Raw genomic sequence first — 24596 nt, forward strand, 5'->3', positions numbered from 1 at the left:
GAGAAAAGATAATTAACTAATTTAGGGGGTACACTATTAAACAGTGGGAAGTGGCCAACTGTATCATGTTGCTGAACACAAGGCTGTTTGTTTGTGATAGACTTTAATGAACGCACAAATTAGACCATATACTGTAGCTGTCTGTGCTTGCTGTAGTAAGAATACTGCATTTAAAATCCTATGTTAAAATTGAACTATTAATGTAAATTTAAGACAGATTCATGAAACTGCAGTATCATTACTCTTCATACAAGCTGTTCACTAATGCAAGATCTTTGAAGCTCTAACATTTAAAAAGTTGGCATGGCACGGTCAAATTAAAAAACAAATTTTGTTAAATAAATCATGACACGGTGTAATATGTCATGTGTTCTTGTTCATCTGAGGTTGTATTTACCTCATTTTTAAACCTGCTAAGGAACAGATGATTGTTATTATGTCCTAATCATAGAATTCAAAGAGGGTGTGCTTTCTTTTTCACACCACTGTATACAGTATACAAAGGAGCAAGTGCTCTGTGTTGGAGAAATTATTGGTGTAGAGGTACATTGTATCATATTTTCTGGACATGTCCAAAGGCTGGTTCCTTCTGGAGAAAAATTAAGAGAGAGAGATCACCAGGGCACTTGAGGGTGTTGTGCCACTAGACCCTGTGGTGATGATTTTGGGAAAACCGATATAAAAAGTGTCATATGCCACGAACAAATTAATTGCACATCTAACAGCAGCAAGGTATTCAATAGCTCTTCAATGGAAATAGATAAATGTTCCATCTTATCAGATCTTTCCAGAAAAAAAGTTAGCATGTAAATGGGAAAAGGGAAAGGGATACGGATACCTGATCCCTTTATACTAGTTTTAACAAGTCAATAAAAGGCTTTTAAATTACACTCAATTAGCTAATTTAATCACAGTGAGTGCATGCAGTAGGGTTTCTTTTCTTTCCTCTACCAGAAAAAAGTTAGACATGTTCTAGACATGGAAAAACTCATGAACAACTCTACACATTAACTTAAACGTGACTATTTATATATACAGCCAAATATTAGCGATTAGATTGTAAAGCTTGCATCCTAAAATAATGAATCCAGACCAAGTGGGGTTTATTCTGAGCAGTCAGGCGACAGACAACATAAGGAGGGTAATAGAGCTTACTCATGTAACGACAACTTCTAAAAAGCCCAGATTATTGATCTCACTGGATGCGGAAAAGGCCTTTGGTACACTGGGAATATATGTATGCTACACTGGAAAGATTTGGAATCTGGGGTCCCTTTCTGAAAGGTATTAAAGCCTTGGATAACCAGCCATGTGCCACATTAAAGATGGCGGGGAACACTGGCGATGTCAATAATGGGACGTGGCAGGATTGCCCGTTATCCCCCCTTCTGTTTGCTATCAGTCTGGAATCAGTAGCCTACAAGATTATGAACACCCTAACATTTCAGGCTTAAAACTTGGCTCTAATGAATATACAGTATGTACAATTGTGTTTTACGCAGATGATATTCTACTTTCTCTGCCTTTAACCTCTCTCCTAAACCTATTTAAAGATATTTCTGGCTTTAACCATTACTACATCTCCATTGAGATGTTATGCACTGTAAGAGGTCATCAGAGGGGGGCTGATCTCAACTCCATATATGGTTCTAAATTCTCAGAGAAGCCAAGAAAATCCTAATTATATGACACGTTGGGAAAGGGATATTGGGTTGGAGATTTCTGAGGAAGACTAGGCAGATATTTGGGAGGTTGTTGCGTGTGAATCCATTTGCTATCAAAGAGAAGAGATATAAAATCCTCATGAGATGGTACTTGACTCTAAATATATTAACACATCAATAAATATTTGTAAAAATATAGCTGTCATGGACAACAGTTTTTGCTGATCGTCATATCCCTCAGAACAGTAGATAGCAGTCTAAGAGCTGAGGGGTAAGCGGCTCTAACGTAGTTTGATTGGGAGCTCGATTGCGGCTGTTTCTGTTCTGTATCTCTCCCCATGATATATATATTTTACAAGAATAAAAAATGTTTGAAAAAAATAAATACATAAATAAATAAATACATTTAAGTTCGCTTAGGAGTGTTACACATTTTGTTTGCTACATAAACAACACTGGCTAATTGTAAAACTAAATTGAATGTACAGTACGCACACTGACTTATCTTCACGTTCGTGATGATAATCATATTTAGATCCAGATATGATGTTTCACATCGGGCCAAAAAGATATTCAACCCTCCCTAAGTTTGCATCAGTGTCGGTGTTAGGGCTGCTCAGGATGCATTACCTTATTCAGGGTGCAGGCTGGGCGTTATTAAGCAATGATGGGCGCCAGGAACATTGTTCATTCAAACAGCAGCTTTATAATCTTTTAGGCACAGTTCCCCCATGTACAGTATTATCCATAGGGCATCTTGTATATCCTACTGAGAGTCCTTGGCATATACTGTTTCTGTGGCTTCCCTAGCTGCCCCCATCTCGACCTGCTAGTTAGGTGCTGGGGCTTTCTAACTACTATGCTACCTATAGAGTCCCTCTGCTACGCAGCGCTGGGAGCACTCCATATCCATGGGGCCCTGATGGGCCTAGTACTACTCCCTCTGTGATCAGCCTCCTCATTTCAGGACGGCCTGCCACTACGTGGCCCTCTGGGTGAGAGCCAGCGACGGACCCTCCGGTGGGGCTGATCCAACTATGCCTAGGGGCTGCAGCTTGTTGAGTCCCCTCTGGACATAGTCTGTCTCTCTGTATATCAATAAGACCATCTATATAAACAGGGTACTTTCCCCAACTATAAAACATTAAAAGGGACTCCACACTCTATCCTAAACATAGGAACTATATTTAAACTGTTCACAGTGAGATCCCTCTTCTTCAACTCCTCCTGGGATCTGCCTTCCAGAAGATTCCCCCTTACTACTTATAGTCTAGTCCAGTGTTTCCCAATTAAATTTAATCGTGGAACCCTTTAATATTTTGTACAACAGAATGGAACTCCTTAAATAATTTTAAACGTAGCACACGAAAAAAAAAAAAATGCGCCGCAGACAAAACATTTTCTTGGTTCAAGATCATTTTAAAAAGACCCCCACTGACCCAATACATTTTTAAAAGACCCCCCACCACCCCAATAAATTTTTAAAAGACCCCCTCCCGCTCCCTTCCCCAGTGTCTCTCTCCCTCCAGCCAGTGTGTCTCTCCCTCACCTCAGTGTCTCTCTCACTCTCCCTCCCCCAGTGTCTCTCTCTCTCCCTCCAGCCAGTGTGTGTCTCTCCCTTCCCTCCAGTGTTTCTCTCACCTTCCCCCAGTGTCTCCCCCTCCCCCCAATATGTCTCACACCCCCATGTCACACTTTCACCCCCTCCCCACATCTCTTTTTCACCCCACTCCCACCTCTCCATGTCTCTATCACCCCCTCACCTTGACACACTCACACACTCACCTTATCACGATGCATGCAGCAAGGCAGACGAGGTGCATGAGCTGTGCAGCACAGCACCACCTAATGGTTGAATGAGAAATTGCAGCTACAGACAGACTGCTTTTTTGAGGGGGAAATCCGGCACAGTGAGTGCAGGTGTCCCGTCCGTCGGCGGAACCCTGGGACTGCTCCACGGAGCCCCATTTGGGAAACGCTGGTCTAGTCTGATATCATTGTCTCCAAGCAGAAGGGGTTAGGGCTTACCTTCCTCTGAGTCGCCCAAACACCATGTGAAGGGGAAGGGGCTTTACTTTGTGTGGGCTCACACAGTTAATCCCTAAAGGCTTTAGTAATCCCAAATGGGCTGTACAGATAAGTAATGTATAGGTGAATACAATGGTAAGCCTCTTTACTAGTGATTCAAGTCTCACATTGCTCATATTGTATAGAACTGAGATGGCCAAAATTTGGCTAGCAATGTCTGCCAGTCTCTGATGTAGTAAAACAGTAAAACAAAATACTGCAGATTGCTTTTTTAATGGAAGAATATGACTCTATTTTACATAGAGAAAATGCTAATTAAATCCCAAATTATGTCACAACATTACTCTAAAATACTAATCTAATCTAAAATTGTAAGGAATCGGGGAACACGTCCCCCACGGTTTGTTCCCTCCTTACCTGCCGCTTCTCAGCATCATGCGCAGCTTACAGAGTGCGCGCGCCCACGCAGGGCTTTCACTGGCTCCCATGGAGCTGGGCTCCGCCCCCCGCCTGCGACGTGCACCGCTCCCCAGCTACGTGTTCAAGCCTCATCAGCACTTCCCTCTGACTCCTGCACCGTGCACCAATCCTTGCCTCCGTGGAGGCCGTGCCTCCGCTCCTCCCCTCTGTGTCATTGTCTCTCTCCGCCTACAAATACCCAGTTCTCTCAGCTACTCATTGCTGAGCATAGTTCCTGGTAGCCTTGTGCTTTCCACGTCCTGTTCCTAGCTTCTGCCTTGCCTTGTCCCTCTGCTGTTTGTTTTCTTGTGCACCGACCAGGCTTAACTTAGGACCCCTCTCTGGATATGACCCCGGCTTGTCTTTGGACCTCTCTCTGGATAATGACCCCGGCTTGTCTCTGACTATGTGTACCTCTCCATCCCTGACCTCGGCAATTGGATACTCTATTACCCTGCTGGCTCCAACCCTTGACCTCGGCATTACAGACACGGACCATCCCACTGGCTCCTCCCAACGACCTCGGCAAGTATCGCAACTAACCCGCTCTCTCCAACCCAGACCCGGCTACGCTGACAATCCACCCTCCAGGCGCGCCTCCGCTGCTGTCGGTGCGCAGCTTTACACTTTCCCACCTCAGTACCGGGGTCCCTCCCGCCTTGTTCGTGGTGAGCGCAAGCGTTACAAAAATAAAGGAAATAGTTTTTATTAAAACATCAGCATATGGGCAGCAAGTAATATAATGTAATGTCTAATAAATCCATTTGTGCTTAACATGCTGTCCTTATGCTGCCGACATCAGTAACATTCAGGAATACAAAATTCCAGTCAAAATAAATTTGTGATAACTTAAGCACACAGATTAAAGCAGCAATACCCTCAACAACAAGAAAACAAACTCATACCATAACCTAATAGTTTATGTTGTGTTGATCTATTTCTAAGCTTCTGTTTACTTTTAAATCCTTTTCTTGATGGTAGCAGCTGTTACCATGGCAACCTGTGGTCTTAATAAGTGTGAATGGCAGCGCCATTTTAGCTTCCCAGGGAAGCCAATGTTCAGCAAATTAAATCTCCTTAATTCAAGTTCAGAATTTAAGAAGGGAGTTATTGCTCAAATTAGCATCAAAAGGATTTTGCAATAGTAAAAATAAAGGAAACATTTTTTTCATGGTGAATAGAGCAGATTTCTAGTTTCATATTCACCCTTAAAGAAAAAGAAAAAATAGTTTCACATTTTAGGAAATCTAGTCATCATTTCACAATATCAATACCCATATTATTTGTTCTCTACATGTAATCTCTCTCTTCTATAGTGTAACTCTGTGGAAGATACTCACAGTGATGGTATGGCCTTCTGGTGCTTCTAGTAGCCAAGCACAATGGCTCATACTGCTATAAGGCTGGGGGAAGTTAGGGCTGGCAAGTACTCCAGTTTCACCAGTCTGTATTCCACCACACCCTGGAAAAAAGTATACAAGCTTTATGGGGGAAAAAAATATATATGATGAGTGAAGAACTGTAGCTACATTTTTCCTTCGTACCTTTTCATTTAGGCTGGTGTGTGTTTATGTGTGTGTTTTTGTGTGTGTGTAAGCGCATCAAGATGGCCGCCGGGAATTTCCACAGTCAACACAGATTCGAAAGGATCAATCTACGCATTTTATGAAGATCTCTCGGAGGGAGGGCATGCTGACGTACGTGCGGCCGTCCGACACAATGTATTTAAAGGGAATTGTGGTTGTCAGGGTAGCAGCTGCCCTGTCTCCGAAGTACTGAGTTGACGCTGGCTACAGTTTCAATAAACAACCCAAGTCGTTTTTTGAAGCTGCAGCAGCGTCACTGGTACCTCTGCAGCCAATGAAATCATTCTTGAGAATGATTTCAAGACAGCAACTTCGATCCCTAAGCTGCTGTCTGTAGCCCCGCCTCCTCAACTCTTGAAAAAGTCTGCTGGGGAGGATGTGCACACATCGCCCAGCAGACTGCCGCTCGCACACGCGAACGCACGCCCTCCAACTCCTGTCTCTGGCACCCTGAACGAGGCCTCACTTCCTCAGGGGCTATGAGTCTGCGCTACACAGACGACGGCCATCTTGGTGGTGACGTCACCACTAAGGGGAGGCGCTAAGATGCAGGAGATTAGAGAAGGGAGCAAAGAAAGCGCAAGCTCCACAGTGAGACACAGACACGCAGTCCAAGCATACACGGTCGGATCCTAGAGGTCGACGAGGTGGTTCTTGCTATATCTTATCGGGTTTTATGTGTCAACTGCAGTAAGCACAATTGTGAGAGCTATTGTTTATCACATTTATTTTTGTTCTATTTTTGTGGAATAAATCGTATACACTATGAGAGTTGTCTCTGTGTGCTCTTTTATTTTTAGTTGAAACCCATAGTCCAATGTTTACGGAGTAGTGCTACTCCACAGGACACATTCCAGTGCCGTAAAACACCTTTACGATCCAGACACTTGAATAGGCCATAAGGTGTCACCCAGCACTGCCCATATTATGGAATAGCATGCAGGGCCGGCTGGAAATATTGCAGGGCTCAGTGCAGGGACATGTGGTGCCTCTCACCTTCTGATTCTCCATCTCCTCCTGCCAGGGTACCTCATCCTGGTGCCGCAACGTCAAATGGTGTCGCTTTACCATCCCAACGGGACTTCATGTGACATCCTGATGCGTCATGTTGTCACGGCAACATGGCGCCACAGGGTGTCCCGTGACATTACCGTTGTCATGAAATGCGACACCATTGGACGTTGAGACGCCAAGATGAGGGACACTACAGGAAGAGATGACGCTGGAGAAGGTAAGAGAGTTACAGAAGCCCCACGACCCCGGCAACCAGTATAATTGTTGTGGGGAAGAGTGTGGGGCCTCTGTAATCGCAGTGCTCGGTGCAGTGGCACCGATAGCACCACAACCAAGCCTACCCTGATAGCATGCTTAGTAAATATGGGCCGTATTTACTTCAACATCTTGAATTCAAGGCTTTAGTGGGCCGTACGGTGTCTTCTGGTGACAGAAGGTGTCTCGTGGCATAACACTGCTTTTAAAAATGACAAATAGTCTCTCTAAAGGTGCTTCTTAAGTTTTGTTATGTGACTTGGGCCCTAACTAAAACACAGCAGGAGGATTAACTTGCCCTACTTGTTACATCTACTTAGATCTTTGCGTCACTAAGTTTTTCCTCTGCAGTTACTGCATGTATGTACAGGACTGAATTATTTTATGCAGTTGACGATTGCCAGTAAATATGTGACCCTAATGGATCCTGGACACATGATACATAAAGCTTGGCCCCCTGCAGACGCACTTACTAGAATTCCCTCCTACTGTCTCTATATGTTCCCCTACCTACCAATTAGATTGTAAGCTCCTTGGAGCAGGGACTCCTCTTCCTTAATGTTAATTTTATGTCTGAAGCACTTATTCCCATAACCTGTTATTTATATTGTTTGTTATTTATATGATTACAACATGTATTACTACTGTGAAGCGCCATGTACATTTATGGCGCAATATAAATAAAGACATAAAATACAATAAAGCAGGGCCCCGCTTCTCGGTGCCCCGCTTTTCGGCGATCCGCCGATACGGCGGCACCGAGAAGGGGGCTGCCATCTTGGATCTTAAATTGCGCATGCGCAGAACGGGCTGTTACGCCCAGCGCGCATGCGCAGACCGTAGTTTGCGCGCACATACTGTAGTTTGCGCGCGCAGACCATAAGTCGCGCATGCGCAGAACGGCAAAAATGCCGATTTGCGCATGCAAACACCTGAAAATCGCCGGATCCGCTTTCCGCCGATTTTCACTATACGGCGGGCCCCTGGAACGGAACCCGCCGTATACCCGGGGCCCTCCTGTACAATACAATACAACGTTTCTATCTCACAACGTACGTATAACAAATCATGTCTTTGTGTGAAATTGTGTCTCTTGGATAAGAATACACCAGAAAAATCCAGACATATTATTGCATAGATAACACCCCTTCCCTCCTCCTCAGGAAGATTTGGCTGGTACAGGTGTTATGTTGCTAACCTGTTAGGCTTACAAGAGGCTTAAGCCTCCGCACATGGGTAGTCTGGGGTGACTGGTGCAGCGCCTCCACCCGTGAGGATCCCTACATTGGCGGGATAGCCCCTCACGGGAACCGGTATACATGTATATGGTATACCTCCAATTACCACAATCCACACAAAGTATAAGCAACCTATTTACTATGGTCCCATAGTCTCAGCAATACAGAATATACACACAATCACAGTAAAGGTCCCCCAAAGTACTGAGGGTGCCCTGGGCCCCTAAAACCCAATGTCCATCAGAACAGTCCCTCCCAGAGATATATGTGAGGGCAGTGCTACCCTTCCTGTGTGGTGCTGGTGCACGTGGGTACCTTCCTGGGTACTTGGGTACACCAGGGTATACTCAGACAGGCCGCATCTGTGTTCCCACGATGCAGAGCCTTGACACAATCCCCGTCTCGCATTAAGTCTGGTAGCACCACGCAGCCGATCCACCAGGCCTGGGGAATCCTCCGCTGCGATTCCGTCTGCTCCGCTGAATTGTTCGCACACTAAGGAGCAAGTCCCTTACTATTGGCCAGCCCTACAGTACTCCACTATGGTGTAGGGGAACAAGCTGGAGCCTACAGGGGAAATGGTCTGGCCTAGAAATGGTCTGGCCTAGTCTGGCCTAGGCCTGGCCTAGATTAGCTCCCTGGACACTACCTCTCCCTTCGCCGGCTCCGTTAGGACTGAGCATGCTGCCTCCAGTCCGCGGAGAAAATCCTGACCGACAGGACCTCCTCTTCCTGCAGCGCCAACCTCGATAACCGCTGCCTTACACATCGTCCCTATGTATGTAGCTGCGCCAACCACAACATGGCCGACATAGCTCACTAAACCCTTCCACGCGATATTACCACTGCCAGGGAGGAGGCAAGGGAGGGTACCATGCTACACATAATAAAATGATAATCTTCTAAAAATATGTATCATAATTCTTTTTCACATTTCATAATTGTGATTTTCTCTGCACTAATTATATTAGTGTACATATTGTATGTTTAGCGTATTTGGTATATATTTATTAAAATATATAAATTAGTTCAAATAACAACCTAAACTACATCAAAAGTTTAGCATATGTATATGTATTTAGTCCTATGGCAAATTACCTGTAAATGAATAATTGGCATGAAATCCAATATCTTCCACTTCTGAATTACTCACAAAATGTACCCAGATCTGAGAAGCAAAAATAGCCAGAGGCACTGAAGGCATCTTACGTCCACATAGTCTGGTTATTAAATCTCCATCCGCATTATCTACAAAAATGAATTCATAATGTTTACTTTCATTTCTTCCAAACCAAACAGTGGATGAATTTGATGTTTTAAAGCTTAATAGAGATGGAGCATATAGATTTGGGAAGGACCTCTCTAAATAACAACAGTCAACAATACACCTGTGGGCAGAATTCCTAAAGAGTGGTTTGAAACATGCTACATCATATGGCCCATTAAGACATGTTATACAATATGGGTTATTCCTAGATTATTTTAAGATATTAAAGAGCTCCATAAACAACATTTATATTTTAACAAAAACATGCTGGAGTGATGTAAATTTCTAAGAATGTATGGTCATTACTTCACTTGACTTTTGAAAACAGGAACCAGATTGAACATCTAAGATGTAAGAATTTCTTACACCATGCATTGCAACTTTGTTGGATTTCTTACAGTTGGTCATATTTCCCAGAGATACTTGGGAAATATGCTAATTGAAATAATTGTAATATTCTTTGCATATTCAAAATGGCTTATTTCCCAGGCCACTTGGGTGTGTTCTGTTATCTGTCCACGTGTACACGTGTTCACGCATTCACACCCTCTCTACAGATCCTCGCTCACTTTGCATATTCAAATTAGCTCATTTCCCACGTCTTTCCCGGGTGTTCACTGTTATCTTTCCACGTATCCACACTCACACACTCACACACTCTCACACTCTCACACTCTCACACTCTCACACTCTCACACTCTCACACTCTCACACACTCACACACTCACACACTCACACACTCACACACTCACACACTCACACACTCACACTGTGGCGCCTTTTTCTTGTGAAACTCTTTGGGACTTTGTTTTTAACATTTTGATTTTTCAACGTTTGTAAAAAGGTGTCACTCTCGCCATGTCCACATGCTTTGCCGACAAAATTGCACATCTATAGACCGCAACACATATGGCCAGAACGGGCTTCTTAAAGATAGCATGAAAAACACATCATGTGGAAGACGTGCTATAGACCTGATGCGATCATAGCATTTCCTATGGCAGCCTACCTGAATTTGCATTAGATACAGTAGTTCATTAAGTATTAGAAAATACATGAACATGACATTTGCCAATACCTCACCATACAGCACAGCCATGGTATGATGTATAACACATTCCATGCCACTGAGTAGTAAATGTTATTAAAGTATATTGTCTGTTTTCCTTTTAGTTGTGGTTTATACAGAAGAAAGTACCTGTGTTCTCCTTTCACCATTTTGCCACTATTTTCACAAACCTATTTCATTGTTAAAGCAGCATTCCATGCGTTTTTTTTTTTTACCTAGGTTTAAAGCAAGGGGTTTCCAGAGTGAAACTGCGCTAATTTCAGCAGAGGAGACGCCATTTCCAGAGATACTTACCTCAGAAGGGGGTACCGCGTCATGTGGGCCAATAGAAAACCGCAAGTGTTGATGTCACGGCTTCCTATTGGCCCACAGGATCCAGGACATTTAAGCCGCCATTATGATAGCCCTAACTAGCCCACCCGGAGCTGCTACCTGCACCCCCTCCTGAGATAATATCTCACTAAGCAGGGGGTCTCAGAAGTTGAAATTAACACGGTTCAGCTCCGAGGACCCCCTGCTTCAAACCTACTGTATTAAAAAAAAAAAAACAACAACAACAAAAGTGTCACCAGAAGTGCTGTTTAAATAGAGAAACCATTATATTAAGGAATAACAATCACATAAGTACCAAATATGGACTATTATGCCACTTATTCTTGTCTAAGATTATCTATATTTCCAAACAAATAAATGATTATTTTAATGAAATAGAGATGAATGAACCTCATATAAGGCAGGGAGTAATACAAAGAAGGTGAGGTACCAGAAGTGTAACTTTTTAAGGTGCGGTATGGAATATGCAGTATGGTGATTAGACACAATGCTGATGGGCATGTTTGGGTTTTCACAGAGATAGAAAACTAGCACCTTTAGCATCCTCAAAAGGCAATGGTTAAAGATAAAGAGAGTAGCTGGTGGACATGTTTGGTTGTAAGAGCAGCATGAATGGCCCATTGCTTCCAAGTATCATTCGGATCTCTTCTCTGCGAAGCCTTATGTGTAAAGTCTGTAAAGGAATGAAATGCTCACCGAAGCGGAACTCTAGGAAGTCATTTTGACAGTTCTGGTGATTTTCCAGGCGTAGATTTTGAAATGAGATATAAGTTGATGAGTTATCAGTGTTTGGATTTTGAATGACCCATTCACAGTTCACATTCTTTGTGTAATTGTTGACTCCATCATAGCCGGGGGATGTGAAATTTCCTCCAATGGATTCCAGAAGTGAGCCTCCGCAATCTAAAAAACAATGTTTGACTTCAATAAAAGGGAATCAATAATGGTTTAAAGAATTTCTTTGTATAATAATTATAGGGACACCTAACATAAAACCCTTGTAGCTCTGTTTACAAATGTACATTATTTGCTTTAAAAAAAAAAGTATATAGAGAATAAAGTCACACAGACTTTTGTTTCAAGTTTATCATTAAAGTATCTCCTACCAAATACACACAGTTTACAGTATCTACCACTTCCACACACACATATAGTACAGCCCAGCTTCACACTCACAGTACAGACACACACACACACACACACACACACACACACACACACACACACACACACACACACACACACACACACACACACACACACACACACACACAGCCACATAGCCACACAGCCACACAGCCACAGACGCCCGTTATTGACTCAACTAGGGGTTAATGCCTCATTAAGTGCTAAACAATATCTTTAAAACTCCCTAACGCAATTTGAAGTGCTGTTTTTAGTTGGTAAGGGCATTGCATTAACTATAACGGCCGTTAGTGCTAATGAAATGCAAAAGAGGTGTTCCCTCTAAGGAGTCCTATCCACCGAGCTTTTTTATAGCTAACGCAAGGAATTAACGAGACGTTGGTTTAGTCATAGCTAAAGGTGGCGTTACTCCCATGCACAACCCTAAAATATGGGTTTTGCATTAGAGAGAAATAACTAATGGCGGTTGTTTTTGCATATAATTAACTTTGTAGATATGCATTAACCTCATGGAAAATACCACCTTGTTATTAGCACTGAGTTAACCTCTGTGTATCTGGGCCAGTGACTCTTCCCTCTCAGTCACTCTCCTCCAGTACAGAGGCCTCTCACATAGGCAGGCAGAGAGGGGGACGAGTCAGTGAGTGTCACTGGGCTATATTTACTAAAGTCTCTAGGTGCAAAGCTGGGACAAAAAAGGTGCAAAAAGCAACATATTATTTCTCAAAGAAAAGCCATTGAAAGCAAATGGAGTTTTTCATTTCATACATCTGGTGGAATTCGCTTGCACTGCTGCAGGTTTGCAGTTGGAGACTGATTAGTAAATAACTCCCACTGTCTATATGACGAGAGCTGCAGTTTTAAAAGCTGATTGGCTAGGAAAACGTGGCTGTGGGCCAACATTTACAGCCATTAGTGGAAGAATAATGTCCTGAAACAAGCCAATCAGCTTTCAGAGCTGATGGCATTATAAATTGTTTAGCCCGGGGGTGCTCAACTCTTCGTCTGAGCCTCTGATTGAGCCACCTGTGCTGAAGCTAGGATATCCTGAAAACCTGACCTATTGGGGGCGGGGGGGGGGGGCTTGAGGACTGGAGTTGAGCACCCCTGATTTAGCCTATTATACTATTTATTGTTGTTGTTTTTCCCACACTCATTATACTGTGCTATGTAGTAAGTTGGTACCCTATAGCTCAATAATAACTTTAATAATTCAATATTTTTGCATAAAATGCAGCACTGATTTAAATGTCAGTTATGTTTTCTATGTCAAACAATCTAGAAGTTACCAAAACATATTTGAGTGTTGGACAGTTTATTGAAAACTGACATAAGGCATCAAGGATTCATGCTCGTGACAGTCTACAAAAAATGTCCCTTTATGAAAACTGTAAAGACTAAACTAGTGTACAATACTGTTTTATGTTTTAGGATACTTGTCAATTAAACCATTTACAATAAGAGAAACATAAAAAGGTCTGATTCTTTTTATTGTTCCTGGACATTGAATGTATGGAAGTGCAAACAAATAGTATTTATTTTATAACTGATTAATATAAATAATACAGTATGCAACATTCTGTTTGGGAATTTTACATGCATAGCATTTGTGTTCTAAACCGCTTGATTTGAAATTAAACTGTATCATATGCTGTAATACTCTTAACATTGTAACATAGGTTTTATTAACTAATTAGTTACCTGCATCCTCCAGAGAAGTGTACGTAGCAATGAAACCTCCACTGGTAACAGCCCCATCCGTGACAAAACGAACTTTCATTGTGTTGCCAGAAGACCTCACCTCTGTATCTGGTGCCACATTGCCACACAGTTTCCCTACAATGGGTGACTGCTGCTGGAAGCCGTTGTACACCTATGATAATGAGCATACACAGAAATTAAAAGGAATTCAAAGAAACAATTATACACAGAACAATTGCTCTCAAAGACCCAGGTGCACTGATCTCTGTTAAATCAGTTGAAGGTGTGTTTGAGGGGATATATATGTTTAATATATATATATATATATATATATATATATATATATATAAAAATATATATATATATATATATATATATATATATTAATCAGAAAGATATATATATATATATTAATCAGAAAGATCAGCGCTAAATCAATCTATATTTGCCCTGCATATAAAAGAATCAATTTTAATCAACACTCGTAAAAAATAAATAAAAAAAGGTACAGATAAAAATAATTAGAAATCCATTTGGTAAAATAACGAGACTAACCCCACAGTACAATTGTGTATGTCACGTACGGCACACCTATGAGCACGTGACCTGCATAGGAGACAAGGGTTAATACACAGCTCTCTAGCTGGCCCACTCTTCACCATCGCAAAGGTCCCTCAAATGAAAAGTATCTCTGCTCAATCCGTCTCAATATACCATCTGTCACAAACAGCACACGTGAGCATATGACATATATATATATATATATATATATATATATATATATATATATATATATATATATATATATATATATATATATATATATACAGCTAGGGTTAATACACACGGCTGCTCTAGCCAACTCACGTTTCTCACCCAAAAGGTATGTTAAATTAGTTGATATTAACCCCTTACTCAATTGCAATAATATCTATCCGCTGCCACCACGCAAAAAATATGCAAAATGTATAATTAATATATATCTGCCAGTGTCTCAGGTCTCTGTTTATTATAGAAAAAACTATGCACTTAACACAAAAATCTGTTTTAACAAAATTTTTCCGAAAATGTAAATACTACTACAAAGCGTGCAATAGTTAACGCAGAGCCCCAAAGCATTACTAATTAAATATTGTTTTAGTATATTTAAAAATACAGTGCTTTTAATTACCGAAAAATATTATTACAAGAACATACAGTTGCAATAAATGCAGAACAGTAGTTTAAAATAAAAGGATAAAACATACATAGAAATTCCTACAGATGTGATCGCCTGTGCTCTCCAGCAAGCCCAGGAAAATCTGTGGCTATCTCAAAGAAATGCTACAACATTTCGGTGAGATTTCTGCAACCAGACTAATGGCCCATCGAATTAACACAGCTGAGGTCCCATGCGTTTGAATGGGACTGCAGGGACCCCAGCTGTGTTAATCCAATGGGCCATTAGTCAGGCTGCAGAAATATCACAGAGATGTTGCAGCATTTCTGTGAGATAGCCACAGATTTTCCTAAGGCACAGGAGAGCACAGGCGACCACATCCTATACTTTACCACGTCATAGGCTTTTCCCAGAGAGGTCACTGACATAACTGAAACTTCATGTGTCTGATTCCAAAACAAACCTCTGTGGAACTCTGATTTTCTATTCAAACATGCCAACATTTATGCCCAGATATTGCAATGAAACACACATAAGACCCAGCCCTGTTGTAAATCAGCTGCTGGGTTGCTATTTATGGTTTAACGAAAAAAATAAAAAAAAATAAAAAACCCTTTCTTCTGACATTTAAAATCTTGACTCAATACATAAAACACACTCATAACATCATTTCAGATCGAAGAATACAATAATGTTTTAGATTTTTTGCTGTCTTAACGATTCATCAAGTCCTATTTAGTTTGATATAGTGCAGCATAATCATTTTCAGAGGTGGTCCTCATCCACATTAATTTGACTGATTCATTTTAGTTTGGGACGATGTTATCATACACACTGTAAACAGGTTTAATACTCATTTGTCACTTACTGTCACATAGTCAGAGTCACAGTTCAGTTGGTCTTGGATGCTTAGATCATTAATGGTTAGAGTGACACGTCTCCCCGCTGGTACAGTGATCCTCCACTCACATGCACGATTGTGAGGGTACAGGTTAGGGTAGTTAGGGGAACTTAGTGTCCCAGTAGATGCAGTATAATCCCCACCACATTCTGAAGGATATATAACAGATTCTTTTTTTTATTCCATGAACATTTTTATTTATTGCAAACAAATGTATATTGTTTGCTTAGCATCATTGTGCCAAGCGGCATTATTGTTACGCTATTGAAAGCTCACCATCAATGCTGGCTTCATAGTGCAGTCTGAATCCCATGGCATTCACAGATTCATCACTAACAAACTTGACGTAAGCAAAACTGTCCGAGGTCACCACATCACTTGGTATTGTGCTGTTGCAAAATATACCCAATAATCTCCCTGGAAAATACATGTGCCGACAGTAAGAAACCAGTTCAACATTTAACCCTGCGATCTATAGGTGCAGTCTTACTCAGAGTATTTTTTTTTGTCTTTGTACAAAACTACATTTATTTCCCTTTCTTTAATTAATTTAATTTCCATTTAAAAGATTCTACATCATTGCAAAAATCTTTCATTAGTTTTCAATCTCAGAGAAACCTTAATAACATGATTTTAATCTGACTCCCAGAAACGGGCTGTACAGGGAAATGTTCAAAGGTCTGCCTGATCATTGCAACATTGGAATTGCATCAACATTTTCTTTTGCTTACATTTCACCCACCACTCGAGGAAACATTGGAATGGATCTGGCATTTTGCTATTCAGAGCTACTGTATGCACATGGGCCTAAACTGGCAAACCTACTTAGCATATCCTACATTATGAAACAACCATTAAAATGGTACAAAAGGTTCCACAAGACTTTACTAACAACTCCAACATATAATGCACAATGGTACTAAACCTTTGAAAGGTAACACTACATAAGAATAGCAACCATGAAATGTTCCTTCACAGAACAAATGCCAACATTTCGATGAACAATGCGTTGGTTCTTTCAGCTCATGCTAGAGGAGCTTACTGTACATTACACTATTATTTGGTGATTCAGGGCTTTGCTTGAAGCATCTTCTCTATACCATTTACCATAAACATTTTAATCAAACCCCTTAGCTGGCTATTTTTCTCTATAGAAAGATTATGGACTATATTTACGAAGCAGGGTCCCTTGATAAGGCACCATGCACCGGAAGGTGTCTTATGGCGGAAACCTGCTAAGTAAATATGGGCCAATGCATGTGAAGAAATGTAAACTCTAAAAGACGTATCTAAAAAGTCTATTAAGAGTTGTTAAAATGGTTATCTGTTTTTCATTGGAAATGTGGGTTATCCATTTGATGTCATAGTACAACCGGGACAGAAAGATGTACCCACCCAATTCTCAGTGCATCTCATCCTAGTTATATGATTATGGATTGATTCGAAGTATATTAAAAATATGTTTGGGCAGAACTGATTTAAATGGGCGAAAATCCTTTGCTACACTAATTATAATGCGGCATATCCAAATATAATACAATGTGTTAGACCTGTCATTGCTTCCCAACTCCTACTACTTCAAATAACAATTCCCCAAACTGACGCAAGCCAGATATATATAAAAAAAAAAGGACATTGATGCGTGTTCAAAATGCCTTTTTCTAGTAGGTATAGATTGCGGAGTGGCATGTTAGTAAGGAGTATGGATACCAATACTGCGGGTTTGTAAATAACAAAGTATCACTACTGTTCTACTGTTCTATTTATAAACTTGTAGCTCCACTATCTTTTTTTAAAGAGCAAGTGTATTTGTTGGATAACGCTTATTACCCTGTTTATAAAGAATAATACATCTTTGTAAAATACAGTACAAAGAACTCGGCTAAAATATTTACCAATTATTTTTTGTTAATCAGGACGCAGTACTTTTTAAAGTCACTTTGACTACTGCACAAGCTTTGTGGCAAGTTTAAGCTTGAAATACTGTATAGCCACATATGTTTTCACCTTAGTTTGCACCAATAAAATAACACCACCAGAGGAAAATACACCACTGAATGGAATGGAATATTTTGCTTTCATAAATCTGGTGATGGTTCTACCAAGGTGGTAAAATGATTGGTAAATGAAAATCTTGAGCAAACCCTTGATAACTGCAGCATTTTCTGTCCCATTGGCTGCACTTATAGTTCTTCCCTTGTGTTGTTGGCGATGTCTGTAAAGCATTACAGAGTCAATTATTGCAGACTTGAAACAGCACTAGAAAAGAGCTCGGGAACATATTTTGCACGTCTTCGTTAATAATGTGAAGCAGGCTTTCATAAAATGCAGAACGTTTCATGCAACACATGTTTTAACTTTATTTTAGCACAATGATTAAAGAAAATCCCTATAAAATAAAGAAAAGAAAGAGACAGTGCTAGTACATTGAACGAACCAGATGCGCTGTATTCCCGGATTTCTACATAGTCACTTGAACAGTTTGTAGAGATTTGGAGATCTAGTGCTTCAAAGCTGAGTGTGAGGTAGTGCCCTGTGGGTCCAATGAAATACCATTCACATGAAGAGCTGTCTGGGTACTTATGTGTAGGATATCCCGGGCTCTGGATGATGCCACTTTGTCCTGAAAGTGTTCCACCACAAATAGCTGCAAAAGCAAAACCTCCGTTGAGTAGTGAGTATGTGGCATGTCAAATGTACAAAACAATGTTACTAGCAACCCTTCTAAAACGTGGAATACAATTCGAGTTGTTGATCTGGATTCAGAGAAAAGTATGGTCCATATTTACTAAGAAATGCTACTTCATAAGACACCTCACTTGAATGGGCCCATAAAGCGCCACATTAATAAGCTGTGACAATTTGTGGAGTAGCACTTCGAAGTAAATATGGCCCTTTATGCTTTATAGCTTGTCAAAACTTTTATTGGACAAGCATGATAGTTGAGCGTGTATAGGTTGGTGTACATGACATTTAACGCATGCCGTCTACTGTGTATATATATATTTACAAGTGAAACTAAATTACTTGGAACGTCACTTGATGTTCAGGGTAGTGATTTTGGTCCTTTAAAAGCATATATCTGCTGAAGGTTTAATCAAATTTTAAAGGACCAATAGGAGGTTTCTCTATAGATGTAATACATATGGAGTTATTCAGTAAACTGCAATATTGACTGTCAGGACACTATCGCACGGAAACTCCCATTGATCTCAGTGTACGTTTCTGTGAGATAGTGCCAAGATTTGTAGTTTATGGATAACCCCATGTAGTCATAATAGTAAGGCTAGATACATAGTGCAGGCACGGGAGCGATGGAGCGCATGGCGTCGCCTAAGTGATCTGTGGACTTCAGATCGCTCGCGACGTGGAGGCGTGGCAGAGGCGTGAACCTCTCATGTGACACAAACGTTTGTCGGCTCAAAATTCGGCCGCGTAGTCGCTCTAAATCGCTCGCACTATGGCCGCTGCCATAGAATTGCTGCATTTTGTTCACGCCGCAAGCGCTGTCGCTCACACTATGGATGCAGCCTTATACTCTCGAGAGTGCACATGCATGATTTTTCTAGTACTGTTTTTATGCAACTTCTCCACAGAAAATGTTATGAAGTTTTGCAAGCTACTTACAGTGGTGCATTAATTAATATGGACATTCTCTCTATACATATAGCACTAACAATGTATTAAGCACTTTACAAAAGAGACAATAAAATATAGGTAATTATAATTTAATAAGTACAACAAACATAAAATCAGGTAATAAGAAAGAAACCCCCTGCCCCTGCGAGCTTACAATCCAAGTGATATGTTAAGGAGACATAAACAACAAAAAGTGTGAGGTAACCTGCTTCCACCAGATCCCCATCTATTTGCACTCAAAGTATAAACGACGGTAATGTATCGTGACTTAATTAGTCAAGGAATACTAATATTCCCCCTGATTGGGTAATAATTGACCCCTCAATAAATGACACTATTATATAGAGTACAGTACAATTCTGAAAAATAACAACATTTTATTTTACTACTTCATTATAGAAATAACGACGTGAGTGAAAAATATATTTACAGTGATAGTTAAAATCTCCACTGTGGGCGTCTCAATTTGTATAATGGTTAAGTAGGTATAGTTTTTATGGTTCTTAATAGGAAAAATATGTAACCCACATAGAACCGCTATAAAATAGATACTGAAGACTATCACTGCAAATATATTTTTCACTTACGTCATTGTTTCTATAATGAAGTATTAAAATAAAATGTTATTTTTCAGAATTGTACTGTACTCTATCTAATAGTTTAATTTATTGAGGGGTCAATTATTACCCAATCAGGGGGAATGTTAGTATTCCTTGACTAATTCACTAACGTCATAATACATTACCTTACCATGAGTGCAAATAGGGATCTAGTGGAAGCAGGTTCCCTCACACTTTTTGTTGTTTATATAATATATATATATATATATATATATATATATATATATATATATATATGTATAAAGTGTATAAATGATGATTAAGGTGCACAAGGATAATATATAGCACAGAAAACATTCCAAGAGACACTGTTTTTAAGTATACCTTTTGCTTCATTCATTGTAACATCGCCGGAAGAAGTGATCAGTGTATCTCGAAAGCTCGCAAGAATAAAAGCATTTCGTTAGCCACAGAACGGTATCATCTATTTTTTTTTAATTATATATATATATATATATATATAAATATATTATCCTTGTGCACCTTAGTCATCATTTATACACTTTATTGGATTTGGGTAGAGCGGTTGGTCATCAAATAGTGGACTCACAGACTTATAGAGACTGCAGGTAAAGGTGTAAGTGCAGTAAAATAGCAGTGCTTGATCACAATGGTTGGCGAGTGTGACTGTAGGTGTGGGGCAGTAGCCAAGATTGTAGACTATTTAAGCTTCATTCAGAAGGTGTGTCTTTAGTTTTGACTTAAAGGTGGAGTTTCATGGTTAATGGGTAGTGAGGGATAAGGTTTTAAGGTGAGAGAAAGCAGTGGAAGTGGCTAAAAGGAGATAGTTATGAGCATCACAAGCAATGTAGGGAAGAGCAGACAAGTGGAGAGCCTTGAAAGTTAGAAGGAGAACTTTGTAGGTAACCCGGAGCTTAATGGGAAGCCAGAGAAGGGATTTATGGAGTAAATGCACTGACACTGTTGTAGACAAAAGTGTAATGATACTAGCTGTAGAATTTTGGATAGATTGCAAAGCAAACAGCTGAGAGACAGGGAGACATGTTAGTAGTAGGATACAATAATCAGACAGGAGAGGATAAAGGCATGCATTGGATTTTTAGCAGTATAATCACCTTGGCAAAATGTACAGAGGAAGAAGCAACAAGTTTTAGCCAGAGCTAAATGTGAATGTAAGGCCGCGGTCATTGTAAAAAATACCATGCTGAGCCGTGCTGACGCTCATGCTCTCCTGCTCAAGCATGAGCTTTTTTGTGTCCTGGCATGAGCATCAGCGAGCGCGCTTAAGAGGCGGGTGGGAGGTGGTGAGGGAGGCGGGGCTAGCGCACCACGTCACGGAGCCGACGTCACTGAGTTCTATTGGCTTTTGCCGGTCACGTGACCGGCCCTCCGCTTCCTTCAGCGCGAAAACTAAAATCAATCTGTCTCCTGCAATTCCACATGCCTCAGCACGCCTGCGGAAGCGCCTGCTAAAGCCACACACATACCAGATGCAGGAGGTAAGTGTGCTGGCTCAGCGCTATCTTTTTTACCATGTCCGAGGCCTAAGTAGAGAAGGAGAGGGAGGAATCAAATAACACACGTAGGCAATGTGCTTGGGTGACAGGATAGATGGTGGTGTAGGAAGATATACTTCTTGCAAACATACCTATGGAATACACAGCCTTGAAACCTTTGCGGGGTGTACTATTGTCAGATCTAAACCTCAAGTACATGACAGTACCCAGAGATTTGTAAGTCACCGGCAGAGTGTTTCCACACAGTTTAGCAATGAGTCTTTTATTGGAATCGGCACCGTCACGTAATTCCAGATAACTGGAGCTGCAGCTGATTTAAAAAAAGAAAATGGTTATATTTTTCCAATATAAGTACATAAATGTATGATGGTGCTAGCTTCCAGCATCAAAGGAGTTAAACATAATAAAATATTAATAACTAGAAAGGCACATATAATATGATGAATGTGTCACTTATTGTGAGAATGATATTTATCCTGTCCAACACTCCAAAAACAGTCATTCGTTTTAAAGATACTAAGGGGGTTGTTCATTAACCTTCAATATTTCCACTGCAAATTCGCCTGAAAATGTCATGCAATTTGAAGTCTGGTGTTTTCGTTGCATTTATAAATGACTATTTATGCCTCATATTCAAATTCGGCACTTTGAAAAAGAGAGAATCTGCCTCTTTCTCTGCCATTTTTGTAGTATAATGAATATGTGCATAAGGGATGCACTACAAAGGGAAACAGACCAATGTGTCCAAAAAGGGAAAAAAGTGCTATATGGTTTTCTTGAAAGTGTCAGGCACAGTCTGCCTAATGTGGTTTCTTCAACGCTGTCGTAAACCTTTAAAAAAATGACTTTGCACAAAACAATCAACCAATTTCTTAAGTAATCCAAGTGCAATAAGTGATGCAGACATTTTGGGCATGTGTAGTCCATAGTGGAAGAAGGCCACATAGACCCAAAAAGGATATAACATTGCTGGTGAATTCAGGAGAAGACAACATTCTATGAACAATTAAGGCTTAGAGCACTGGTGGGACACAGGCAGCCTGAAGGGACTTCCCCTGTGTCTCCCAGACTCCTCTCTCTCTGGGCCATTCCTCCTTTCATCCTGTAGCTTGAGCATACATAGGCAAGCTACGAATGGGGACAGATTTACATGCAAAGCGGGAAATGACAGGGAGAGTGAAAGGGAAGTAGGAGAGAGTATGAGAGAGGGGTTACATAGTTACTGTACATAGTAGAGGTTGAAAAAATATATATACATCCATCAAGTTCAACCTATGCAAAATTTAGACGACAGATACTTAGCCTATATCCGTACTTAGAGTATATTAATCCAGAGGAAGTTAAGGGGAAAAATAAATTTCTTCCTGACTCCAAATATTGGCAAATCAGATTACTCCCTAAATCAACATCCTTCCCATGTTTACTTATTTGGTATATCCCTGTATACCTTTCCTTTCTAAAAAGATGTCCAACCTTTTTGTTTTAACCAACCTATTATATCTGCCATCACAGTCTCCATGGGTAATGAATTCCACATTTTAACTGCCCTTACTGTAAAGAACCCTTTCCTTTGTTGTTGGTGAAATCTCCTTTCCTCTAACCTTAAGGGATGCCCCCGAGTCCTTTGTACTGCCCGTGGGATGAATAGTTCTTTTGAAAGCGCCTTGAATTGTGTTCAAATATATTTGTATATTGTTATCATATCCCCACTTAGACGCCTCTTTTCTAATGTAAACATATCTAATTTAGTTAGCCTCGCCTCATAAATCAGATTGTTTGGTGGCTATTCTCTGCACTTCGTCTAGTTCCATAATGTATTTTCTAAGGAGTGGTGCCCAAAATTGTACTCCATATTCAAGGTGTGGTCTTACTAATGCTTTAGAAAGGGGCATAGTTATGTTTACTTCCCTTCCATCCATTGCCCGTTTAATGCAAGATAAGGTCTTGTTTGCCATTGCAGCTACTGTACTGGATGACTTTGGGCACTATTGCTAAGCCTGCTGTCTACAAGCACTCCTAAATCCTTCTCCATCAAGAATTCTCCATTTAATTTGTAAGTTGCCTGTTTATTATTGTTTCCAGAATGCATAACCTATTCATATAACCCATTTCTCGAATTGGTTTTCGAGATCTCCCCGAAATCCTTTAAACATTTGCCACGACAGACTAATGGCCCATTGGATTAGCACAGCAGGGGTCCCTGCTGTGTGAATCCTACCGGGGTCTACTGGTCTGTAAGAGATGCACAGTAAGAGATAGGCTGAATCAGTCTTTCTACTTACGTGCTTCTAACAGGCGATCACGGGGTTTTTTATTTAATTTTAAACACTACAGTATTGTAGCAGGGGTCTCTGGAGCTGAACCGCATTAATTTTTGGTCTGGGGACCCCCTACTTCCCGAGTTACAGGCCCCTGCAATGTTAAAATACCACGGTCACGTGACCCACAGGATTTTAACATGGCGGGGATACCGGCACCCAATAACGGGGCCTGTAACTCGGGAAGCAGGGGTCCCCAGACCTGAAATCAATGCGGTTCAGCTCCGGAGATCCCCTGCTACAATACTGTAGTGTTCAAATTTAAATAAAACCCCCATGCCGCAAGTAGAGTGACTGATTCAGTCTCTCTAGTACTGCACGTCTCTTACAAACAGGTAGACCCCGGTAGGATTAACACAGCAGGGAGCCCTGCTGTATTAATCCGATGGACCATTTAGTCTGCAGAGGACCATCTCGGACCACCACGCACTATAGTGCGTGATTCAACCCGATGAATGGTCGGATAACAGCCGCTGCATCTGTACATTCTTTATAATTCTGATATGATGCCTCCGTCCCTTCTGACTTTAAGAATTTAAATGCCTTCTTCGTCTTTTCCATTTCCTCCACTCTGGAGAGGCTGGCTGCAGGTGCAGCCAGTTAAGACAGAACTTCTGAATGAACAGGGAGAGAGAGTGTGTAAGGAATTGGAGAGCACGTCCCCCGCGGCGTGCTCCCTCCTTACCTGCTGTTTCACAGCCTCCTGCGCACCTTACTGTAA

At 40.9% G+C, this 24596-nt stretch overlaps 1 protein-coding gene and 1 long non-coding RNA gene across 2 annotated transcripts in view; one reads left to right on the forward strand and one right to left on the reverse strand.

Annotated features, from left to right (window-relative positions):
- Window positions 1-24596, reverse strand: part of CUBN (cubilin) — a 312445-nt gene that overhangs the window by 63574 nt on the left and 224275 nt on the right. Inside the window, exons 45-52 of the mRNA XM_075587495.1 lie at window positions 21689-21867; window positions 18258-18467; window positions 16097-16237; window positions 15788-15969; window positions 13761-13932; window positions 11610-11816; window positions 9343-9492; window positions 5492-5613 (exon numbers count right to left, since the gene is read on the reverse strand). Coding sequence (XP_075443610.1) covers window positions 5492-5613; window positions 9343-9492; window positions 11610-11816; window positions 13761-13932; window positions 15788-15969; window positions 16097-16237; window positions 18258-18467; window positions 21689-21867 — 1363 coding nt within the window. The remainder of the gene's footprint in view (window positions 1-5491; window positions 5614-9342; window positions 9493-11609; window positions 11817-13760; window positions 13933-15787; window positions 15970-16096; window positions 16238-18257; window positions 18468-21688; window positions 21868-24596) is intronic.
- LOC142487723 (uncharacterized) overlaps window positions 1-24596 on the forward strand; it is an 84168-nt gene that overhangs the window by 49433 nt on the left and 10139 nt on the right. The gene's annotated exons all lie outside the window — the stretch shown is intronic.

The sequence above is a fragment of the Ascaphus truei genome, chromosome 2 (genome assembly GCF_040206685.1).
Source record: "Ascaphus truei isolate aAscTru1 chromosome 2, aAscTru1.hap1, whole genome shotgun sequence".
NCBI classification, from domain to species: domain Eukaryota; kingdom Metazoa; phylum Chordata; class Amphibia; order Anura; family Ascaphidae; genus Ascaphus; species Ascaphus truei.